At 38.1% G+C, this 19,868-nt stretch overlaps 1 protein-coding gene across 1 annotated transcript; it reads left to right on the plus strand.

The window, feature by feature from the left end:
- Nucleotides 1-473: 473 nt before the first annotated feature.
- wars2 (tryptophanyl tRNA synthetase 2, mitochondrial) lies at nucleotides 474-19,179 on the plus strand. Its single transcript, XM_065293306.2, has 6 exons — nucleotides 474-592; nucleotides 12,123-12,380; nucleotides 16,083-16,163; nucleotides 16,803-16,885; nucleotides 16,978-17,096; nucleotides 18,502-19,179. The coding sequence occupies exons 1-6, from the start codon at nucleotides 488-490 to the stop codon at nucleotides 18,948-18,950; spliced, it is 1,095 nt and encodes a 364-aa protein (XP_065149378.2). The 5' UTR covers nucleotides 474-487; the 3' UTR covers nucleotides 18,951-19,179.
- Nucleotides 19,180-19,868: the final 689 nt, after the last annotated feature.

Raw genomic sequence — 19,868 nt, forward strand, 5'->3', positions numbered from 1 at the left:
TAGAGCTTGACTGCGATACTGGCTGTGTCTCAAAACCAAGTGAGTTACTTATCTATATTATGTGTCAGAGGTGTTTTATGAGTTTGCGAATTCTGCCTATGATGCTTTAATTTCAACACAACCACAATGACCAAGGACCGCAGCAAGTTTGATGCAGTAAATGATTCATTTAAAACATGACACTAACTATCTTTAACTTTCCTTTTTGAGTCATTTTAGTCAAATTATGAACCAAATTTTCATGACATTATAGCCTACTGCCATACAAAATATATGTTCTGCGGTTATTTAAACTGTAATATGCTTTTTGGTAATGATCTTTATGTAGTTTGATCGCAAAATATCAAAATAATTCAGTATGAAATTGTGATTTCTGATATGCTACTTACTGTAGTAGGATTATTCGCCCTCTGTGTGTGCACAGAAACGCAGTTGTTTTGGTTTTGTGTCCCTTGTTGGACACCGTACGAGTATGAATGAATGCAAGATGGCGCTGTCCATTGGACGAAACGTAAAATCTCTATTTCGGTTTATACCAAGAAACAATTACCACAGCGTATTATATAAAGCACAGAAAAGCATAGGAACGACGGTAAGGATGACTTCTTTGTCTGTCATTTTGTTGTTTGTCAGTTTCACCGCTTAACAACGATTCTGGTTGTTGATATCCATTCAATGCTTCTTTCAATGAACTGAAAGTATCAGATATTAATTGTTAAGGTGTGTAATGTTCAGTTCACAATATGTTATCTGTAAAAATGTAATGTTTACGTAAATAGTGGCATAATTGCCGAACCTCTTCAAATGTCTAAAATAGTTAAAAGGCTGTTATGTTTGTAGGTTTGCGAACATGGATTATCACAGTCGGTGCAAATTCATTTAGCGATTTCATTATCTATTGCGTGCAGTATTACCTATGAGTATTACATTTTCCGTCTGTCGATCTACCTGAACATATTTCGTAGTTTTTTGCCTAAGTAATGTGAAGTAGAGGTGATAAGTGTTTCAGAGAAGTGAAACAAACTGCCTAAATTCTCTTCTGTTTTTTGTGGTTTCTCAATGAAAACTAGTTCCAAATCATTTGTCATTTTTCAAATCATCAAATCATTTCTCAAGATGTCTATTCAGATGTTTCCTACAAGGGTGTCTCTGGATGAAATGACTTGATCTATTAAGATTTTCTTACTTTGGCAAACCTGACACGATATCATAGCAGACACATTTGTTTCGACTTGTATAATTTATGTTAGTTTAAGAGTGTGTAATTTAAATATTTAATAGCTAGATTCATGCATAGCTGCCAGTAGTCAGGAAAATATGTTCATCATTAAAGGTGGGGTGCATGATCTCTGATAGCCAATCTTGACAGTTGAAAATCACCTAAACACACACGCCCCTACCCCAATAGAATCTGGACCTTCTTTTGATAGACCCGCCACACACATAAGCAACCCAGGCAACCACATGCTCCTTACTGCTGATTGGCTACAAGTGTGTTTTGGTACTCCACCGACTCCCTTTTCCAAAGCGTTTTTAAAAAATTGTGCACCCTGCCTTTAAAGCATTACTATGTAACCAGTGTGAATTCAAAGATAAACGAAACAGAAAATGCCACAAATTGTGACAAGCATCACAACATGTTTTAATTATTGCGAAAATGCCAGTAAATTGCGTAGAGTATGTTAAGAGGATAGTTCACCAAAAACTGAAAATTTTATTCACCCCCCCATCATGTTGATGCAAACCTGTGTACATTTATTTTTCCTATAAAACACTAAAGGAGAAATAATAAAAACAAAGATGAATAGTGACTGAGGCTGTAAGCAATTAATGTTCTTCTTTGTAACATCTTTTGAGAAAATCTGTTTCTAAGAGCATTATCATATTAAAGGGGACATGTCATCTGACTTTTTTCTTGTTTAAGTGCTATAACTTTGTCCTATCAACCTTGAAAATGTGAAAAGATCAACCCAGTAACTTAGTTTTGGTAAACCATTCTCTTTAAACATGTACAAAAAATTGGTAATTGAAATTTGGCTCCCTTTGTGATGTCAGAAGTTGATAATACCATCCATTTATTTGCTCTATCCAACCACAGCACTGCCATTTACTCATTTGCATTTAAAAGGACACACACAAATACAGCAAATTTTTGCTCACAACTACAAAGTGGCAATTTTGTTATAACAAATTATCTATATGGTATTTTGAGCTAGAACTTCACATACACTGTCAAAAATAAAGATACAAAGCTGTCACTGGGGCAGCACCCTTTTAAAAAGGTCCTAATATGTACCATTTAGGTACAAATATGTATCTTTGATGTGCCAATGTGTATTTTTTGAAGTACTAATATGCACTCTTTGGGTACAAAGGTGTACCTTTTTGAAGGGTACTGTCCCAGTGACAACTTTTGTACCTTTTATTTCTGAGAGTGTACGTACTCTGGGGACACCAAAGATTTGTTTGACATCTTAAAATGTCTTGTGAAATGTCCCCTTTAAGATTAGATAAGGTGTTCCTGTAGCTTATTGTAAACCATGGGTTTCATTCCCAGAGAACACACATACTGATAAAATGTATTGGATAAATGCATCTGTCAAACACGCAAAAGTAAAATATAAACACAGGATGCATTTACTCTAATCCTATCTGAATGCTTTGATTCACTTTAATTGTATGGGAATAAGCAGAATCAACATTTGTTTAATTCCTCTTGATAAAAATGATAAAATTGTCCTTTAAGGAACTGTTAATTAGCAGTGCAGTCCCCTTGATGTTTGTAATCCTTATTAGACTCAAGCATTGTGAATTCCGATTACCAAGCCTTTTCCAAAGGACATGAGAGCTTCAGTGCACTATGACTTCAACAGTGACTTGACTGACAACCAGGTTTTATTTGATGGCTTCTGCACACTTGCCGTGTAGGAATGTGCGTCCACCGCTGGCAGTCAGTCTTTGTTTTGTTAACTACAGGCAGCGTCATTTGGGACGCAAAAGTGAAGAGCACTGCGACTGTGGGAGGGAATGTGGTGGGTTATAGAACAACGTCAAAACCATCTCAGCAGTCCTTTATTACCAGCAACAACATTTGAAATGAGGTGTTGGTTTTCATTTCTTCTAATTTTCTCCAAATGTTGTCGAGTGCGCGTTAACGCAGACGTTCACAATGCCCCGAGGTGTGATGTTCTTGAAAACACTGAGCATACTCTTTGGCAAAGGCAGGTTATTAAAAGTCATTTAGTTGTGATATGACCTGATCGGCAATGATCTTTCTACCGAAGTGTGTGTGAGTGAAATATAACCTAATGGAATCTATGCCTTTAAATAAACAATATTTATACAGTGTTTCAAAGATTTAATTTTGCTTGGAAAAACTGAGAAAATGAGCAGTTTATATGTCTATATTTTATTTTCTGAGTCAGAACTGGGATTCGTTTTTTCTTACCTTCAAAGTCGGCAAGCTTACGGATGAAAATTGAGTGAATTTAATTTAACGTTAGCCTTTTGTTCAGTGTTGAAAACTGTTGTTGAGCTTATGGAACTGTTGAAAGACCCTGTTGCGTAAGTGTTTTATGAAGTTAGTTAGATAATAAAACTCACATGTATTTTAAGCTTTTGTTTCAATCAGATCCTTAAACTACTCTGATTAGCCTTCCATACATTGCAGTGGGCCTTTGCTCCTAGCTGTGTTATAAAACATGAAGTTCCCTGTCCGGCCCTTAATCGCCTGTGGTCTTAATGGCTGATATCAGTCATCTCAGCCTCGTGCTTTGCTAAAAGGAAACGACTCTTAATTCTCCATCAGGTCTAAATGCTCAAACTCTCATGTCGGCTAAAACCATTAAACAGACTCCCGGAGTCTCTCTGGAGAGGAAACTGCTGGAAAGAGGTGCACATGAACTTGGCCTGATTACACGTATTAATTACACAATTTGTTTTAACATGTCAGCTAAGCACTTTATTTCACACTATGGTATGTTTTTCAGTTCTCCATTCTGAGGGATGAATGCAATATATGCAGAATAGTTCATATTTTTGTGATATTTTAGCATATTTTGGCTTTAAAATCCCTCAGAAGGAATTAACTTAATGCTTTATCTTGTAGACTTGTGGTTACAGAAAACCGACCTAGTTAATTGAATTTTACTTACTATATGGTGTCGAGCTTTTCGGCCATGCTTGTACCCACACTCAGTGCTTATGTTGGTGGAAATAAGAGCGAGAAAAATCTGGCCCAGGAGTGTTACCGTAATTACACATTGATGAATTTATGAGGTGCGTGCAGGTTATTTTTGCAACGTTGTGAGTTTTATGTGTTTAATTTGTCATTAGTAGGCTAGCACCTCTGCTTTTTTCCCCGGCCAAAAAGGGAAAAAATGCAGAAATGGCTTTGTCCTTTATTTGCTGAGTAGAGTTTATATAGAGTGTCCAAATATTGTAATATAATCCATGCAAAACATCTGTCATTCGCTGTGCCAGGCATCGGTTTATGGTTTGAGATTTCGGCGGCTTTTCTATATAGTTAGCAAATAATTATATTTCATGTCAAACTAAGCGTAACTTGTCTTTTTTAATATGTAATGTGATCAGCAGTGAGAACGTGGTAGGGCAGTAAAAGACGTTTCTGGGTTTGGGCTCTGGCTCTGAGCACTGGTCCGTAGTTGAGCGGCTGTCCTATCCTGGTTATTTTTGGAGCGCGGTGCGGCCCTTTCTGCTGGGAGCGCTGTTTTTGAAGGGACTCCAGCCCCATTAATCAGGCCGGGGACCCCACGGTGTGAGAGGGCCCCCAGCCCTGGCTCTCCACACTGCGTGTTTCTGTTCTTCTCCCTGCGCTCTCCGCACAGTGTGAAGCGTAGAGGAACCTCATCAATCTCACCTGTCCGAAACGTCAACCGCAGATTTAATCAAACGCTTCGTCTCCTGCCCCCCTGCCGCCTCCTGTACACATCCCTCCTCCCCGCCAAATACCTCCTCTTTAACGCTGTCTCTTGCTCATTCTTTCGCTTATTTTTTGGCTTTGTCGTTCACGCTTTCTCTAATGTGTTTTCCGCCCAAATCCGGGCCTCGTGTTTTATTTTCGGTCGTTCGCACTTCACTTCAAGCTGGGTATGTTTTGGTGCAGCAAAAAAACACATTCCCTACCGCCTCAGTCTGGAAAAGCTGGAGAAGGTGCATTTAAATGATTTTCTGCCCAACGCTTCAGCAAAGCCAGGCTTTGTCGGTGACCCAGCTGAGAGCGTGAGGGGCCGGAGAGTGGCAGGATAAAGGCCTCTGCTTCTGCTGTTCAGCGTGATGTCTGTTTTAATAGGGTGTGCGGTGTGATACTGATAGACACGGTAACAGTAGGTTCTGTGTGTGTGAGGCTTGGCAGGGGACAAGTAGACTGGGGCGGGAGGGTCAGAGGTGTCGTTCAGAACTGGCCTCTTTAATACCGGCTCCTGTAGAGAGGTTCTCCACATTTACTGAGTTGCTGATGCTTTCCTGCAGTATCAAAAAGGGTGCTGAAAGGCTGCGTTGAAAATGGTATGTAAAGATGGCCATCAATGCAGAAGTCTAGTTAGGCTTTCTGTTTCATCAGGGTCTGGATGTCCCTTTAGTTTATAATATTTTCTTGTGCGTCTATTTTATAAAGCTTATTTTGAGATTGAATAGCCCATGACATCACAGAACTCAGATAAGAGAACTTTTACATTTCCTTTGGTGTGTATTAGTACGTCTTAGGGATATGCAAAAGGTAGGCCTACAGACCCCAAAGTAAACGATGACACGAGTTATCGTCTCCAACGTAAATCAATTTTTTTGGACTACAGTAAACACACAGATTGTAGGCAACAGTTTACTTCCTGGGATTGGTGATGTAGACAAGACCGACATTATCATAATTCCTCCAGCTTCGGACTCTGCCTGAAAGTTAACTCCTGTTAGCATTGCATTTTGACCGAATCTTTCAAACATAGTAGGAAGCGTCACGTTTCCGGCTGGCCTACAGATTAGCTGGACAATCAGGGACACAGTGCTTTTCAAATCGATGAATTTTGTACAAAATCAGTGCATTTCAGGAAAAGAGGAAAATCTGGAGCTACAAAAATGTACGGTATGTGGAAAATATAAAAGTGTTTTTTAAAGGGGCCATGGCATGAAAATCTGACTTTTTCCATGTTTAAGTGCTATTATTGGGTCCCTAGTGCTGCTATCAACCTAGAAAATATGAAAAAGATCAACCCAGTAACTTAGTTTTGGTAAACCATTCTCTACAAGCACATGAAAAAATAGGTCGTTGAAATTTGGCTCTCCTTATGATGTCATAAGGAGCTCTTATTATAATAAAACCACCCCTTAATCCAACCACAGCACTGCCATTTAGTGCAGAGAGAAAATAATTCACAGAACAATTGAGTTTCAATTTCAACAAACCACCATCATTGTGATCAGTGTTTGAATTTCATCCGCTCATTTGCATTTTAAAGGACACACCCAAAACGGCACATTTTTGCACACACCTACAAAGTGGCAATTTTAATATGCTATAATAAATTATTTATATGGTATTTTGAGCTAAAACTTCACATATGTGCTCTGGGGACACCAAAGATTTATTTGAGATCTTAAAAAAGTCCTGTGACATGGCCCCTTTAACCATAAACCACACGAACACGTTGTATTATACCACATACACAAATTAACATTGTTTTTATCAATGAAATAGTCTGTATGAAAACATAAACACAGTCAATTTTTTATTGGGTAGTTCATTGGTTGAGATGGCAGTTTTATGCTTCAGGTTAAAAATTGTAATAATTTATAAAAGAAAGTGTATGTATTTTATAACTACACTGTATTTTATAACTGATCACCATCTCTCTGGGATTTTTTGGGCTTTTTAAATATGTTTACTCTCATACAAGTTCATTTTAAATTGTACTGCGGAGTGACGTAATTTCAATGATTAAATTAAAAACCTCATGTAATTTCTCTTAATTTAATATGAGATCATGTGTATTACGAGGTCAATTTTAATTTAATATGAGGTAGGAAAGTGTTGTGGATAGCAATTATAAATGAACTGGCAAAATGCTGTCACTTTCATTTACTGGCTTATCCTGCCAATCTGTGTCTCTGCATCCAGAGCAAAATTTCTCAAAAACATGTGATGTCTAAAATGGAAAGCTTTAGTAGCTTTGCTAAATATTAGGTTATAGTTTTCATAACTAATCTAATCTGTTCGCAATGAAGAATTAAGTGTAATTTTGTGCAATAGAGACTCTGCAGTTGAATATTAAGTTGTGTGATCTGATTTTGTTTTTCCATCACTCATACAGCATTTCCATACTGCAATACTTTCAGCATTTTGTGTTTTTTTTAGACCAGAAGCAAAATACTGTTGACCTAAACAAGAAACTAAACTTACTATAGACATTAAACCAGAATTGCTCATATTCTGTACACTGTAAAGCCTTATTACACGGCTCTCTGGAATGCTTGATTCTGATTGGTCAGTTGAGACATTTGCAGGTTCGTTCTTTTCGAATAATAACCGCTCCAAAATAATAACGTATAGCCGGACTACTTGCACAAGTAAAATCGTTCCGCGCCAATAAAGATCAATAAAGATTACTGTCTGTTTGGCGCCATCTTGTGACAAACACTCGACAACCACGACAAGACACAGAGAGCTTACTGAGACTGAACTTGACAAAATAGAGCATGACAGCTACGAAGCCAACACACAAAAAAATACAGAATGGCCATTAAAACTTCTCAAAGACTGGCTAAAAGAGAAAAAATGGAGACAAGTATGAAGCAGAGGATCTTAATAAGGTATTACGATCATTTTATGCATCTGTGCAAAGTTTCGCGGAAGGATAAAAATGTTAATTTAAAACAAATATGCCAATAAAATGTTTCAAATTCATATTCATGTCCAGTTTTTTTTCTTATGTGGCAAGTAGCCGTGTAATAAGCGGGATAATGTAGAGGCAGCCGGTAGTTATTGGGAAATAAGCCCCTTCAGTGTGATACAAGACCCTCCGCTTCGCGTCGGGTCCTGATCACACTGTCGGGGCTTATTTCCCAATAACTACCGGCTGCCTCTACATTATCCCTTACATAAAATACCATTTAGGGAGCTTAAAGGAATAATTCAACCAAATATGAAAATTTAGAACTTAATTTATTTGTAATTTACTAGTTGGCATATGCATGTTTCATTGAAGTTAAGTCCTCTTAAACTGAGCTTTTATTTCTCATATCGTACCTGTTGGGTGTACAGTATGAATTCGGTTATCATTATCTCATTTTGACTAGGTTGTTTTTAGCGGCTTTTGCATCTTAACTTTTTATATATTAACATACTTATAATTTTTTTAATGATGGATGTTTGTACTTTTTGCAACTTTTTCATGTTAAGCACCATATAAGAAGATAACATGACAAAATTTTTATATATAACCAACCATTACATTCTGTTCAGCTTCTTACATGTTTGTCAAGAATTGTGCTTGCACAAGCTCATTATGTTTTTTTAAGCATACTGTATATTTAACTACATTTCTAGTCTACCTTATTTAATATTGCACATGAGGGAAGACGCACAGACACTCTCACAACTAATATATCTAGAATGTTCCTGAATTTAACAACAGGGATTGTAGGTGTATGTAACCCTGTCAGCTGGTGTTTGCACACATGAACACACATACTGTTTAATGTATATTCCATATGGTAGATGGATGAAAAATGATTTCACCGCTTACTGTGTTGTGGCAGAGCAAGGTTTCGTTTGTAAGAGTATAATATAAAGAGAGAAGTAACTTCTGTCATGTCATCGACTGAAGATAAAGAGTCTGGCTAATACTTGAGGTTGATAAACGTATTGAATTAGTTACAGTAGGTGAGAACTGAGAACTGTATTTCCCCGTCCTTTGACCTGGCTCACCATATTATAGGTCAGAATTAGTAAAAAGGTAATAAAAAAATAAGCTGATAAAGAATAAAATGAGATTTTTTTTTATTAAGCTTACATCCGACAGAAAACCAAAAAAATAATTCTTCTCGTCGGTAGATGGGAGGTGCGATGTGCTGATTATTCCTTCGGTAGTTTGGACATGTGTTGTTTCAGCTTATGTGCGATTGTCTCAAATGACACCATTACCATGTCTGGATGGTTAATGATCGGCCGGAGGGGTTGAGGGGTAACAACGCGAGGTGAGAACACACATGAACCAGACTCAATTCTGCCCCAAATCACTTCTGACACCTCTGAGAGGCCCTGTGCATCCGGGCCACTGCAATTACTCACCCAGTAATGGCATAAATAGCCTGTTCCTTCCTATATATAGACTCTGGATCAGTGATTGTATTCGTTTGGACGTAGGCTTCCCTGAGGCGAAACTGACCTCAGATCAGCCAGTGCTCGTGTGAATGGGCCCCTAAGAAGTCACCTCACACTTTTTGTGTGAGGTTTGCAGGTGTTTATAGCTCTTTTAATACATGTTGTGCATGTTTTTTTGTTGTAAAATAAATCCTTTTGTTGAAGAATATAGAATTAAATTAATGTTATTTGACCATATCTAAAAAAGTTATTTTGGATTTGAAACAAAAATGGTCTGTGAAGTGTAACAAATATAAATATGGGACGTTTCTCGTTAGGGTTTATTTTAGTCCCAGACTAGGATAAAATGCATGTTTGAGGTGCCTATCTCTTGATAGTAAGGGATTGAAACTGATCGAAATTAAGTCACAACCTCGAATTTCGAATAAAAAAATGGAATCATCGATGCTGCCACGCCCCTGTCACTTCCAGTCAGCTTGCCAAGCGGGAAATAACAGGACCGGTCGTTTCTCTGAACTGAGATCTGTTTAAGTTTCACAACAACTTATTTCAGTTGCTTAAGAGTTATGAAAACAGCATTTAAACATGACTTTTTTGGGGTATAGTCTCACAATCTCATCTGATGGTAATAAAAGCGTGTTTTTAAGGTGCAAAGTACTGACATGAATGTTCAACTGACAGGAAGTTTTCGTTTTATCAGGTATGTTCATGTACCATATTTTCCCACTGTTAGCACTTCTAACATGGCAGGGCATCTCTGGGTTCAAGGTCAGATATTATATTTCATAAAAGTCTTTTTTTTTTAAATATGAGAATCGAACCGTGACCTTAGAATTGGGGGAAAAAAATTAACCGAATCGAGTATTTGGTGAATCGTGACACCCCAACTTGACAGAAATGCAATATAATAAACATAACATTATTAGTGAGGTATAACGACCTTACATAATGAACTGTATTGTTTTTATTACCTTAAAATGAGCAGTTGTTATTTACATATACTGCAGGTCTCCTTAAATGAAAGTCGCTACCTTGTTTCTTTAGTAGCCCTAAATGGACAAAAAGAGCACAGTTCGTCCTTACGTTGTCTCAGACTGCAACATGTTTGTCCTGTGGCAGCTACTGTTGCTTCTCTTTGCGTTTGCAAACTTACTGCTAGGTGCCGCTAAAAACCCACATTAAGCCTTTAATTTAAAACCATCTTAAACTGATATATCTTAACATATTTCAGTACCATTGTTTTGTCTTAAAGGGATAGTTCGGGCAAAAATGATATTAAACCGCATGATTAACTCACCCCCAAGCTGTCCGAGTTGCATATGTCCATCATTTTTCAGACAAACACATTTTCGGATATTTTAGAAAATGTTTTAGATCTTTCAGTTAATTAAATGTAATGTTACGGGGTCTACCCATAGTCCACGTCCTTCAAGTCCAAAAAAGTGCGTCCATCCTTCACAAAATAAATCCAAATGGCTCCAGGATGATAAGCAAAGGTCTTCTGAGGGTAATCCGCACGGTGCTGTTGTAGAAATATCCATATTTAAAACTTTATAAACTAAAATAACTACCTTCCGGTAGCGCCGCCATCTTAGACTCCTCTGTATTCAGGAGAGAGTATTAGCGTAGTGTACGCACTTTTCTTAGTGACGTATGACAAATTCGGAGGGCGGGGGCACAGAGCAGCAGCAGAGTAGCCTCCGTAGGCTGCGTAAGCTCTCATCCTGAATGCGGACGCGACTAAGATGGCGGCGCTACCGGAAGTTAGTTATTTTAGTTTATAAAGTTTTAAATATGGATATTTCTACAACAACACCTCAGAAGACCTTTGTTTATCATCCTGGAGCCGTTTGGATTTATTTTGTGAAGGATGGACGCACTTTTTTTGGACTTGAAGGACGTGGACCCCGTAACTTCACATTTAATCAACTAAAAGATCTAAAACATTTTCTAAAATATCCGAAAATGTGTTTGTCTGAAAAACGATGGACATATGCAACTCGGACAGCTTGGGGGTGAGTAAATCATGGGTTTAATATCATTTTTGGCCGAAATATCCCTTTAAGATGCACATCAGTATTGTTTTTATAAGGTATGTTTGTAAAAACCACCAAAATGTCTTAGTATAACTAAGTCCTGGATTAATCTAAATCCTGTTCGGTAAACTGCCCCAAAATGTATAGGAAATTATCAGAAAAGTCAATAATATATATGTGACCCTTTGAATGTTTCATCTCAGCACAGTGAAGCCCATAACTGCACAAACCTGGTTCAACTAGGCCTATAGTGTTTGCCAAGGAAACTCTTTTTATGAATTTGTGGCTTCCTTCTTATTCCAAGCATTTTAAAATGAGCCCTTTGTTTTATTCCTCCTGATCCAATATACTTTATGGTTTACAACCTTTGCTCTGCTGTCCTCTATTACTATTTCGGAAAAGGCCACTACTGTGAATGTTATCAGCGATTATGTGACTCTTAAACGTTCTTATTGGCTAGCTGTGAACTGTGTAGTGTTTTCATTGGCTGGGAAGCAGTTCCGCTCTAGCACTTTCTCACCCAGTAGGGTGCTCTGTTAGTGTGAGACATACTTTGGATTTATCGCTTTGATAACATTCATAAAACTGTGTTAGGCGTCCTCTTGCCTCCTAACCTTCAGCCAGCATACTCCATACACACACCAGTCACCAACTTCCTCTGCTCATTTTTACGCACTTCCTCATTTTTATATAACCGTGTTTGTATTGTGATTTTTATCAGATAACTTTTTGCCTCTCTTATTTTCCTATAGAGTTCCCATGAGGAGCGAGTGTTCTCTGGAATCCAGCCTACAGGTGTTCCTCACTTGGGCAACTATCTTGGTGCTCTTGAGAGCTGGGTGGCCCTGCAAGGAAAGTACAGTTCAGTGATGTACAGCATTGTAGATCTTCATTCCATCACCCAGCCTCAGGACCCTCAACTCCTTAGAGAAAACATCCTGGACATGGTGGCCAGTCTGTTGGCATGCGGCATTGACCCAACTCGCTCCATCCTCTTCCAGCAGTCTCAGGTGATTCCTGCTTGTTTATGAACCTACAGGCCCCTGCTGCTATGTGTTGAAAACTTGGTTCCTTGTAAACGCAACACAAATGTAGCTGTTGCTAATATTAGATTTTTGTTCAAGCCTATTGCCAAAACACATATATCCAAGGCACATAGCTTTTCACAAGTCTCATTTTAAGAAAAGGTTTTGGTCTTTTTATTGAGCTGAACAATTGGCAGTGAGCTAAAACACGTGCCAAATATTTATATAATTGAATGCTTATTTTATTTTATTTCATTTCTTAAACTGATTTTTATCTCTACTGTGAGCTGTAAAAAAATCACAGGATTAAGAAAGCGCACATACTCTTTCACATTTCACTTCAAAAGGACCACATGAAATAGGGAGAACAGGATAAGTATAGCTCTTACTGTACGCAGCAACTCGCAAGCTGTCCGCTTTGTTTTCTCTTGAATGGAGCAACTTTTGAAGAGTGATAGTAATACGTATGGACGCTTTCTTCCTCTCAGCCACCTGATATGCTTTCAGGGTTCCCGCGGGGTCTTAAAAAGCCTTAAAAGCATTGAATTTATGAATTTGGAAATAATACCTTAAAAAGACTTAAAAAAGTCTTAAATTTTGATGTCTGGGTCTTAAAAATTGTGCTGTATGTAACTTCTCCATATTGTATTTTTCCTTAAAAGTTTCTTTGTCAACCACATTTTGATTAAATCAGGGATGCAAACACATCGCTTTTAAGCGCCTGCGCCTTTTTATTATTAATGGCATTTTGGTTGCGAGCACATCGTGTCTCTCCCGATGAGTCTGCTGTACGTTCACATGCTCTCTGTTTCTCGATGAATTGGGTGCGACATGAAGCGAGTTCAGCGTAACATGTTTCTGAACTTGAGCAGAGTTGTATTCATAGAGGTTTTCACGGAGGACCGGGTCCGATTAACATTATGTGTAAAACCCGAGTCGATAGGAAAACGGCCGTGATCAAGGTCAGTCAGCGCTAATGTTCACGTGCAGTTTCAAGCTGCGTGCCTCCGTTTCTATTGCGATAACAACTGGCTTGGTTTGAAAGTCACGACCACGCGCTGCACTTTCTTTCTCCGTCCCTTTGTTTAATAATATTCTTATTAATGAACCATCTTTTTATATCTAAAAAGTTTGCTCAAAGATCACAAAGATGGTAGCAAAAAAGCAATGTGAATGTTAATTAAGCCCATTGCACGAGCAAAGCTCAAGCTGACTCTAGATATAAAAAACGCAAAGCTCTAATATAAAGTCACCAGTCACTGGGACAGCAAGTAGACTTTTGAATCTAAAATAATAAGTGGATTAAGCTCTTTTAATCTGCAAGAGAGGAATTAAAAGAGGCACTTTTACTGCTTCTGCTCTATCTAAAAAAGGAAAGAAAACTACATAAACCATAACACACCGATTACATTTATAATCTCTAGACCTGCACTTTCTATCATTAATATACTATACATATTATTGTATTCAAAAGAGTTTGATAAAAGGGGTCATCTACACAAGTATTGCTTCATATGTCAGTGCAAAAACAGTAAAGTGTTTTGTGATGCTTTGACAAACATTGTCAGCTTTGTTCATTTATGGTTGGATTTATGAAATATAATGTGAAATTAATATAAATGAATGCAGCCAGATGGAAGGCCCTGGATACGTTGCAGGAGGTGGCCAGGAAGAAGAGGAAGAAGGAGTAAAGCAAGAAGAAGTGCTAGATAGTTCAATAAGAGTTTTGGTTTAACATAAAAAATGAAATTGAATATTCCAAATTAATGTCGGCGTCTTTTGATTTTCGAATTTCATTTTTCTCTATATACCTAGGTTGGTAGGGATGGCAGGGGTCTGTGGCAATGTAGCCTAAGTATCTGGATATTTGCTTGGGTGTGAGGGCTTAGATTACCTTTCTCTTTTTTGAACATACATGTGTTTGCATCTCTGTTTGTTTAATAAAGTAGTATAAATAAAGAGTGGCGGATCCAATAATTGAGAACGCAACACAGTCCCGGGTCACAGTACAAAATACTGCGAACACGTGATACCTTCAGTAAATGAAGATCACCACAATCATAGACTGCAACACAACACAGCAACAGGCAAAGGAGAAGCGGGAAAAATCAAAGAAAATCTCAGAAATTCCTTAACAACTTTACATTGTTTGGCAAACTTTCTATGGCCTACTGAAAAAAAATTATAATCTTTTTACCCATTTCACATCGGAAAAATAAATGAACACAAGTTTAAGTATTTTAGTTTTTCTTTGCTGGTAGGGACGTGAAATGGGTATTAATTTTTTATATAAATGGTCTTAAAAAGGTCTTAAAAAGACTTGAATTTAACTTGAAGAAACCTGTAGGAACCCTGGTGATGTGCAGGAGACCGAAAGTATATCAGATTTTTGGAGTTGAGTATTTTCCTGCTGGAACTTTGCAGCAAGCGTGTAAAAGCGCACACACTTACACTCGCACGTGCAAACGCTCCCCCGATTTTATTCCATTTTAACTTCATGCCCCATATCTTGGCAAGACTGAGGACCTCCCATCGAACATACGAGCACAAGACTGTTCCACATAAAATATCATTGTGACCCAAGGAAAACACTCAACTTCATTGAAATAATGGTTACAAGCTAAAATCAATCGGATCTTCATCATAGGGCTTCGTTTTATAACACTTATAGTGTTTGGGATGTGATGCTCTAGAAGCCCTTTTATCATAACAATTTCCATGCAACAAATTTTTTATCCACATTTCTGCTGTAACTTGAAGCTTAAATGGCACTAATATGATTTTAATGCTTAAGGTCATTCCTTCAGTAATATCGAAGCAAAAATGTGTTCATATTAAGTGCACACTGCACGCGCAAGTTAAGGTCACAATGAAATTGAAATTAAAAACTTAAAGGGATAGTTCACCCAAAAATGAAAATAATTTCAGCATGACCCAACGTCCAATAATCCAATCACTTCTCGATGGACAAATTCTAGTAATGCCCTACCTTTTTTTTCTTTATTTCCCTCGGATATACGTCACAATGGGGAAAATAAGACGATTGCTATTTCCACTTCATTGTGACTTTAAGTATATCTGCAGACCTCAGCAGATCGCATCAGTCACTCATGTAAGGTCAGTTGAGATAGCACCAGCACTGGTTAGACTTTATTCCTCCTCCAGCTATATCAGATTTTCTGCAGCAATCCCCCATCATCTTCACATATGCCATCTTGCCCTCATGTAGATTAGCTGTCTGTAATAAATATCTCTCTCAGCCCTGTGCCATAAAATGGCATTTTATGTTAATTGCTTTCGGGGTTGACGTCAGACGCTACAGATTCCTGTGAGTATGAGAGATGGCAGCTGTGTTGCCAGCAGCAACCATAAACTTTCATTGTCTGAAAAAATAAAGATTTGAGGATTTGTGTTCTTTAAACATCTCCTTGTGTGAATTTCTAGAACTCTAGAAATGTGCAGATTTAAATGAGCTTTTTGTATGCATGTTTTATGAGAGGGGTCTCACCGCTGTGCACCTGTTGTGAGGTCTTGTTTTCCTCACTGTCACATGGGGGCGCAATGGAGATCTCTTGTTAATGTGCAGTGTACTTCACTTATTAAAAATAATGCTTTTGTTAATTTGACAGCTTGAATCATAAGCATGTTCATTATGTAAAACTTTTATCTCACATTTTACCTCTATAGGTCTCTGAACACGCTGAACTTTCATGGATCCTGGGTTGCCTCACCAGCATGCCTCGACTGACGCACCTGCCTCAATGGAAGGTAAATAGAGCTTGTTTGTTTTTGTGGCATAACCAGTAATAAAACCGCCTTAGTCTGAAAAAGTGCCAAATTGGCTAACCTGTTAAATGGCAGACGCACACAGCTTTTGTTTGACTATGCAGAATGAAAAGAAACATGATATACCAGAGGCCTCTGGAAGATGGTATTATGCCAGTTTGAACATTCAGGCCTCCCTCCTCTGTTTGTTCTTAATGTGGCAAGGCGACACGCTTTTCCTGTGCCGGTCATGAGGGTGGGCAGACTTGGCAGCCAGTGACATGGCTCGATAATGACTGTGATTCACCCAGAGAGGACAGCCCTTTTATAATGCTGCTGACGGAGCACTGGGCCAGAAGCCTCCTACCGCTGCAGAGAAAACACCTAGCTGTTTACTCAACAGCTGAGTGCACGTGAAACGTGGCGGAAAGAGGCCTTTGGATGCTGCCCGTGCGTGTTAATGTGGCAAAACTCCTTCATGCAGCCCGGCCTGGGACAAGGAGACAGCGCTTGATGTTAGACATCATTGTAATAAAAAACAAATTGAACGTCACGGCCAAAAGTAATGAAAGGTGCTTTAGATTTATTTCAAACTTTTCCCTCCGTCCTTCCAGTAGTTTCTGTTGTTTCTTTAACTGGCAGATGAAGAGCAAGCAGAAGAATGAGGGCAGTGTGGGACTTTACACTTACCCAGTCTTACAAGCTGCAGACATACTGCTATACAAGTAAGCCTGCCTACGGTCTTCATTTGTTTTCTTCTGACTGTGATTATCTCTCCAGCTTCTTTGTTTGAGAGCAAGATGTTATTGTTGTGCAGATCCACACATGTGCCAGTAGGAGAGGACCAGATCCAGCATTTGGAGCTTGCCCAGGACCTGGCCCGCATCTTCAACAACCAGTACGGAGAGTTTTTTCCCGAACCTCGTGCCCTGCTCAGTACGTTTTTACCTTATGATGTAAACTTCCCATTGTAATCAGGCTGTTTTTCTCATAATGGCCCGAAACCTTGAAAAATAAAAAAAAGAGGACAGTTAAGACAAATTACTCTGCATCATTCATTGAACACACACACAGGACTAGTCAGCGCTATCAAGTGTCTCCTCGATCTTCCTGCTTTCCTCCGAGCAGTGTGTGTTACACGTGTATACAATCGTACCCTCAAACAGTCACGTGGTTGGCATGTTGGACCATCTTAAGGGATGTCTGCCTTTTATTCTGTAATTATCACCTTCGTACAAGCACAATATGAATCCAGTCATGTGTATAATGGCGCTTTGATTAAAGGAGCCTCCTCTTCGTATATCTGAGTGATGGGGTGATAATAGACTTGGGGGTTTTCCTTATAGTGACATCACAAATGTTTCAATGTGTATGGAGAGGTTGAGGAGAGGTCTGGACCGGTTCTCTACACTTTGTTTACATCTTTGACTGCTGTTTCTGAATGCTAGAACCAAAGCTTAAGGAGAAGCCAAACAATATCTGTTGCCTTGAAATTAAATCATTTCAAGTTGACTATTAGAGCCCATCTGTGTTGTGATCTCACAAGCAAAAATATTTACACAAACCACCAGTTGCCTTCCTGATAGACTTTAATTTCAATCTGATGAATGTTTGATTCTTTGTCAATATGTGTAATGCTAATTTACTAAAATGTGTGTTGTAATAACTGGATAATTGCTTTGAGTGAATGCAACAAATTAGTTGCACATTTGTGAGCGTCCTTTGATATTTTTTAGGGCTGCATAACAACTAATCGCAACAAATTGTTTGCATATATGCGTGTGTGTTGTTGTGTATAATAATTATGTATATATAAATACACACACATGCATGTATAGATTTAAGAAATATTTATATATATATATATACACATTTGTATATTTATATGTAATTTAAATGTATATGTATATAAATCATTAATATAAACTAGGGTGACCGTACATGCCATTTTCCCCGAGTACGTTCCGTTTCCATAAAAGTAAATGATTGTATGTATAAAGAGAAATAAATCTTAATTTTATAATGTTTTTAACTGAAATGTGAGTACCTCGATGATGTATGTCAACAAATGCGCCTTCTGGGGGACACACCCAAAGTCCTGGCGTGTCCGCGAAAAATGACCCATATGGTCATCGAAATATATACACATTTTTCTTAAAATTATACATGCATGTGTCTGTATTTATATATACATAACTATACACAATACACACATATAAAGTATGTAAACAATAATTTTTATTTTGCAAACTATTAGTTGCGATAAGTTGTTATGCAGTCATAATATTTGTATGTTGAAATCAGGAAATAGATTTTAACTTAACATTTTTGTTACTCTCAGGTTCCACTCAAAAGGTGAAATCTCTAAGAGATCCGTCCTCCAAGATGTCAAAGTCAGACCCTCAGAGGTTAGCTACAGTCTTCCTGACTGACACACCGGATGACATTGTCCTCAAGCTTCGTAGGGCTGTGACAGACTTCAACTCCAAAGTGACCTATGAGCCTGAGAGTCGGCCAGGTGTCTCTAACCTGGTCGCTGTGCATGCGGCTGTGTCTGGACAGACCGTAGAGGAGGTGGTTAGGTCTGCCGACGGTTTAGACACTGGACAGTACAAGAATGTGGTAGCTGAAGCTGTTGTACAGAAACTGAAACCAATTCAGCAGGAGATCCAGAGACTTCGGGCCGACAGGGGGCATCTTGAGAGTTTGCTAACTGAAGGAGCAGAGAAAGCTCGCTGTCTCGCAGCTCCAGTGATGATGGAGGTCAGGAAACGGGTGGGATTCTGTTAACACATAGTTTTTGAATATTCAAAAACTGTATTGCTTACATGTAATGTATACACCAGAAAGAGACAGAAAAGTATTTTTAATGAAAAGAAACTATCGGGGATAAAATTGCATCATCACCGTTGATTTTCCATGTGGTTTTTAGAAGACCACTGGTTAGTTTTGTGTGCTTGCCATCTTTTCTATTTCATTATTTTCTATTTATTTAGCAAAATAAAGTTGTTTACTTTTATTAATGTGTTGGTCTTTAAAAAACCTCTTGGTTCTCAAAGGTGTCTCAGCACACACTACATGCTGAGCAGGAAAAATTGCCAGTCCAGGAGTGGAGGAAAGCTCTTGCCAAAGCAGCTCAGGGCTAGATGACATTGCAGGCGCCTCATATGTTCTGTAGTGCAGTGGTGAAATGATAGCATGCTGTGCCTAAGAGTCATATTTAGGTTTTATTCTTGTACAAGATTTATTCTTATACAAGAACACAAGATTCTTTCACTGGATACATGTGATTTTTATGCTCGGTTTAATTTTGAAAAAGAAGGTCTGTGAAATATGCACATTAAGGATAGTGATGTAAAAACATATCTCATGTTTTTTTTATTTCTCTAAAATGTCAATAATATCATTATTTAAACCTTTTCTGGGTCAGGAATCTAACAAATGCTGCCTCTTTTAAGTGTAATTAGACAGAAGCATGTGCAAGCTAGGGAAGTTTCTCAAAAAAGAAAAATACCAAAACTGAATCTGAAAGACATATAGACTACTTTCCACATTTATAACCCAGTAGGATTTGTTATTACATATGAGTGTCATTTTAAAATACTGAGTTATCCTTGTAATTTTAAATTGGAAAATGCTCATAGGTCTTTTTATACTACCTAAATTCAGACAAAAATAACATTTACTGGTTTATGATGACTTAAACTC

The sequence above is a fragment of the Paramisgurnus dabryanus genome, chromosome 15 (assembly GCF_030506205.2).
Source record: "Paramisgurnus dabryanus chromosome 15, PD_genome_1.1, whole genome shotgun sequence".
NCBI lineage: Eukaryota > Metazoa > Chordata > Actinopteri > Cypriniformes > Cobitidae > Paramisgurnus > Paramisgurnus dabryanus.

Bases quoted from the DNA above. Each gene is read 5' to 3' on its own strand.
- wars2 (XM_065293306.2), top strand. From the start codon at position 488: ATGGCGCTGTCCATTGGACGAAACGTAAAATCTCTATTTCGGTTTATA. The intron at 16,164-16,802 runs GTAAATAGAGCT...TTTAACTGGCAG, and splicing joins CGCACCTGCCTCAATGGAAG to ATGAAGAGCAAGCAGAAGAA. The intron at 16,886-16,977 runs GTAAGCCTGCCT...ATTGTTGTGCAG, and splicing joins GCAGACATACTGCTATACAA to ATCCACACATGTGCCAGTAG.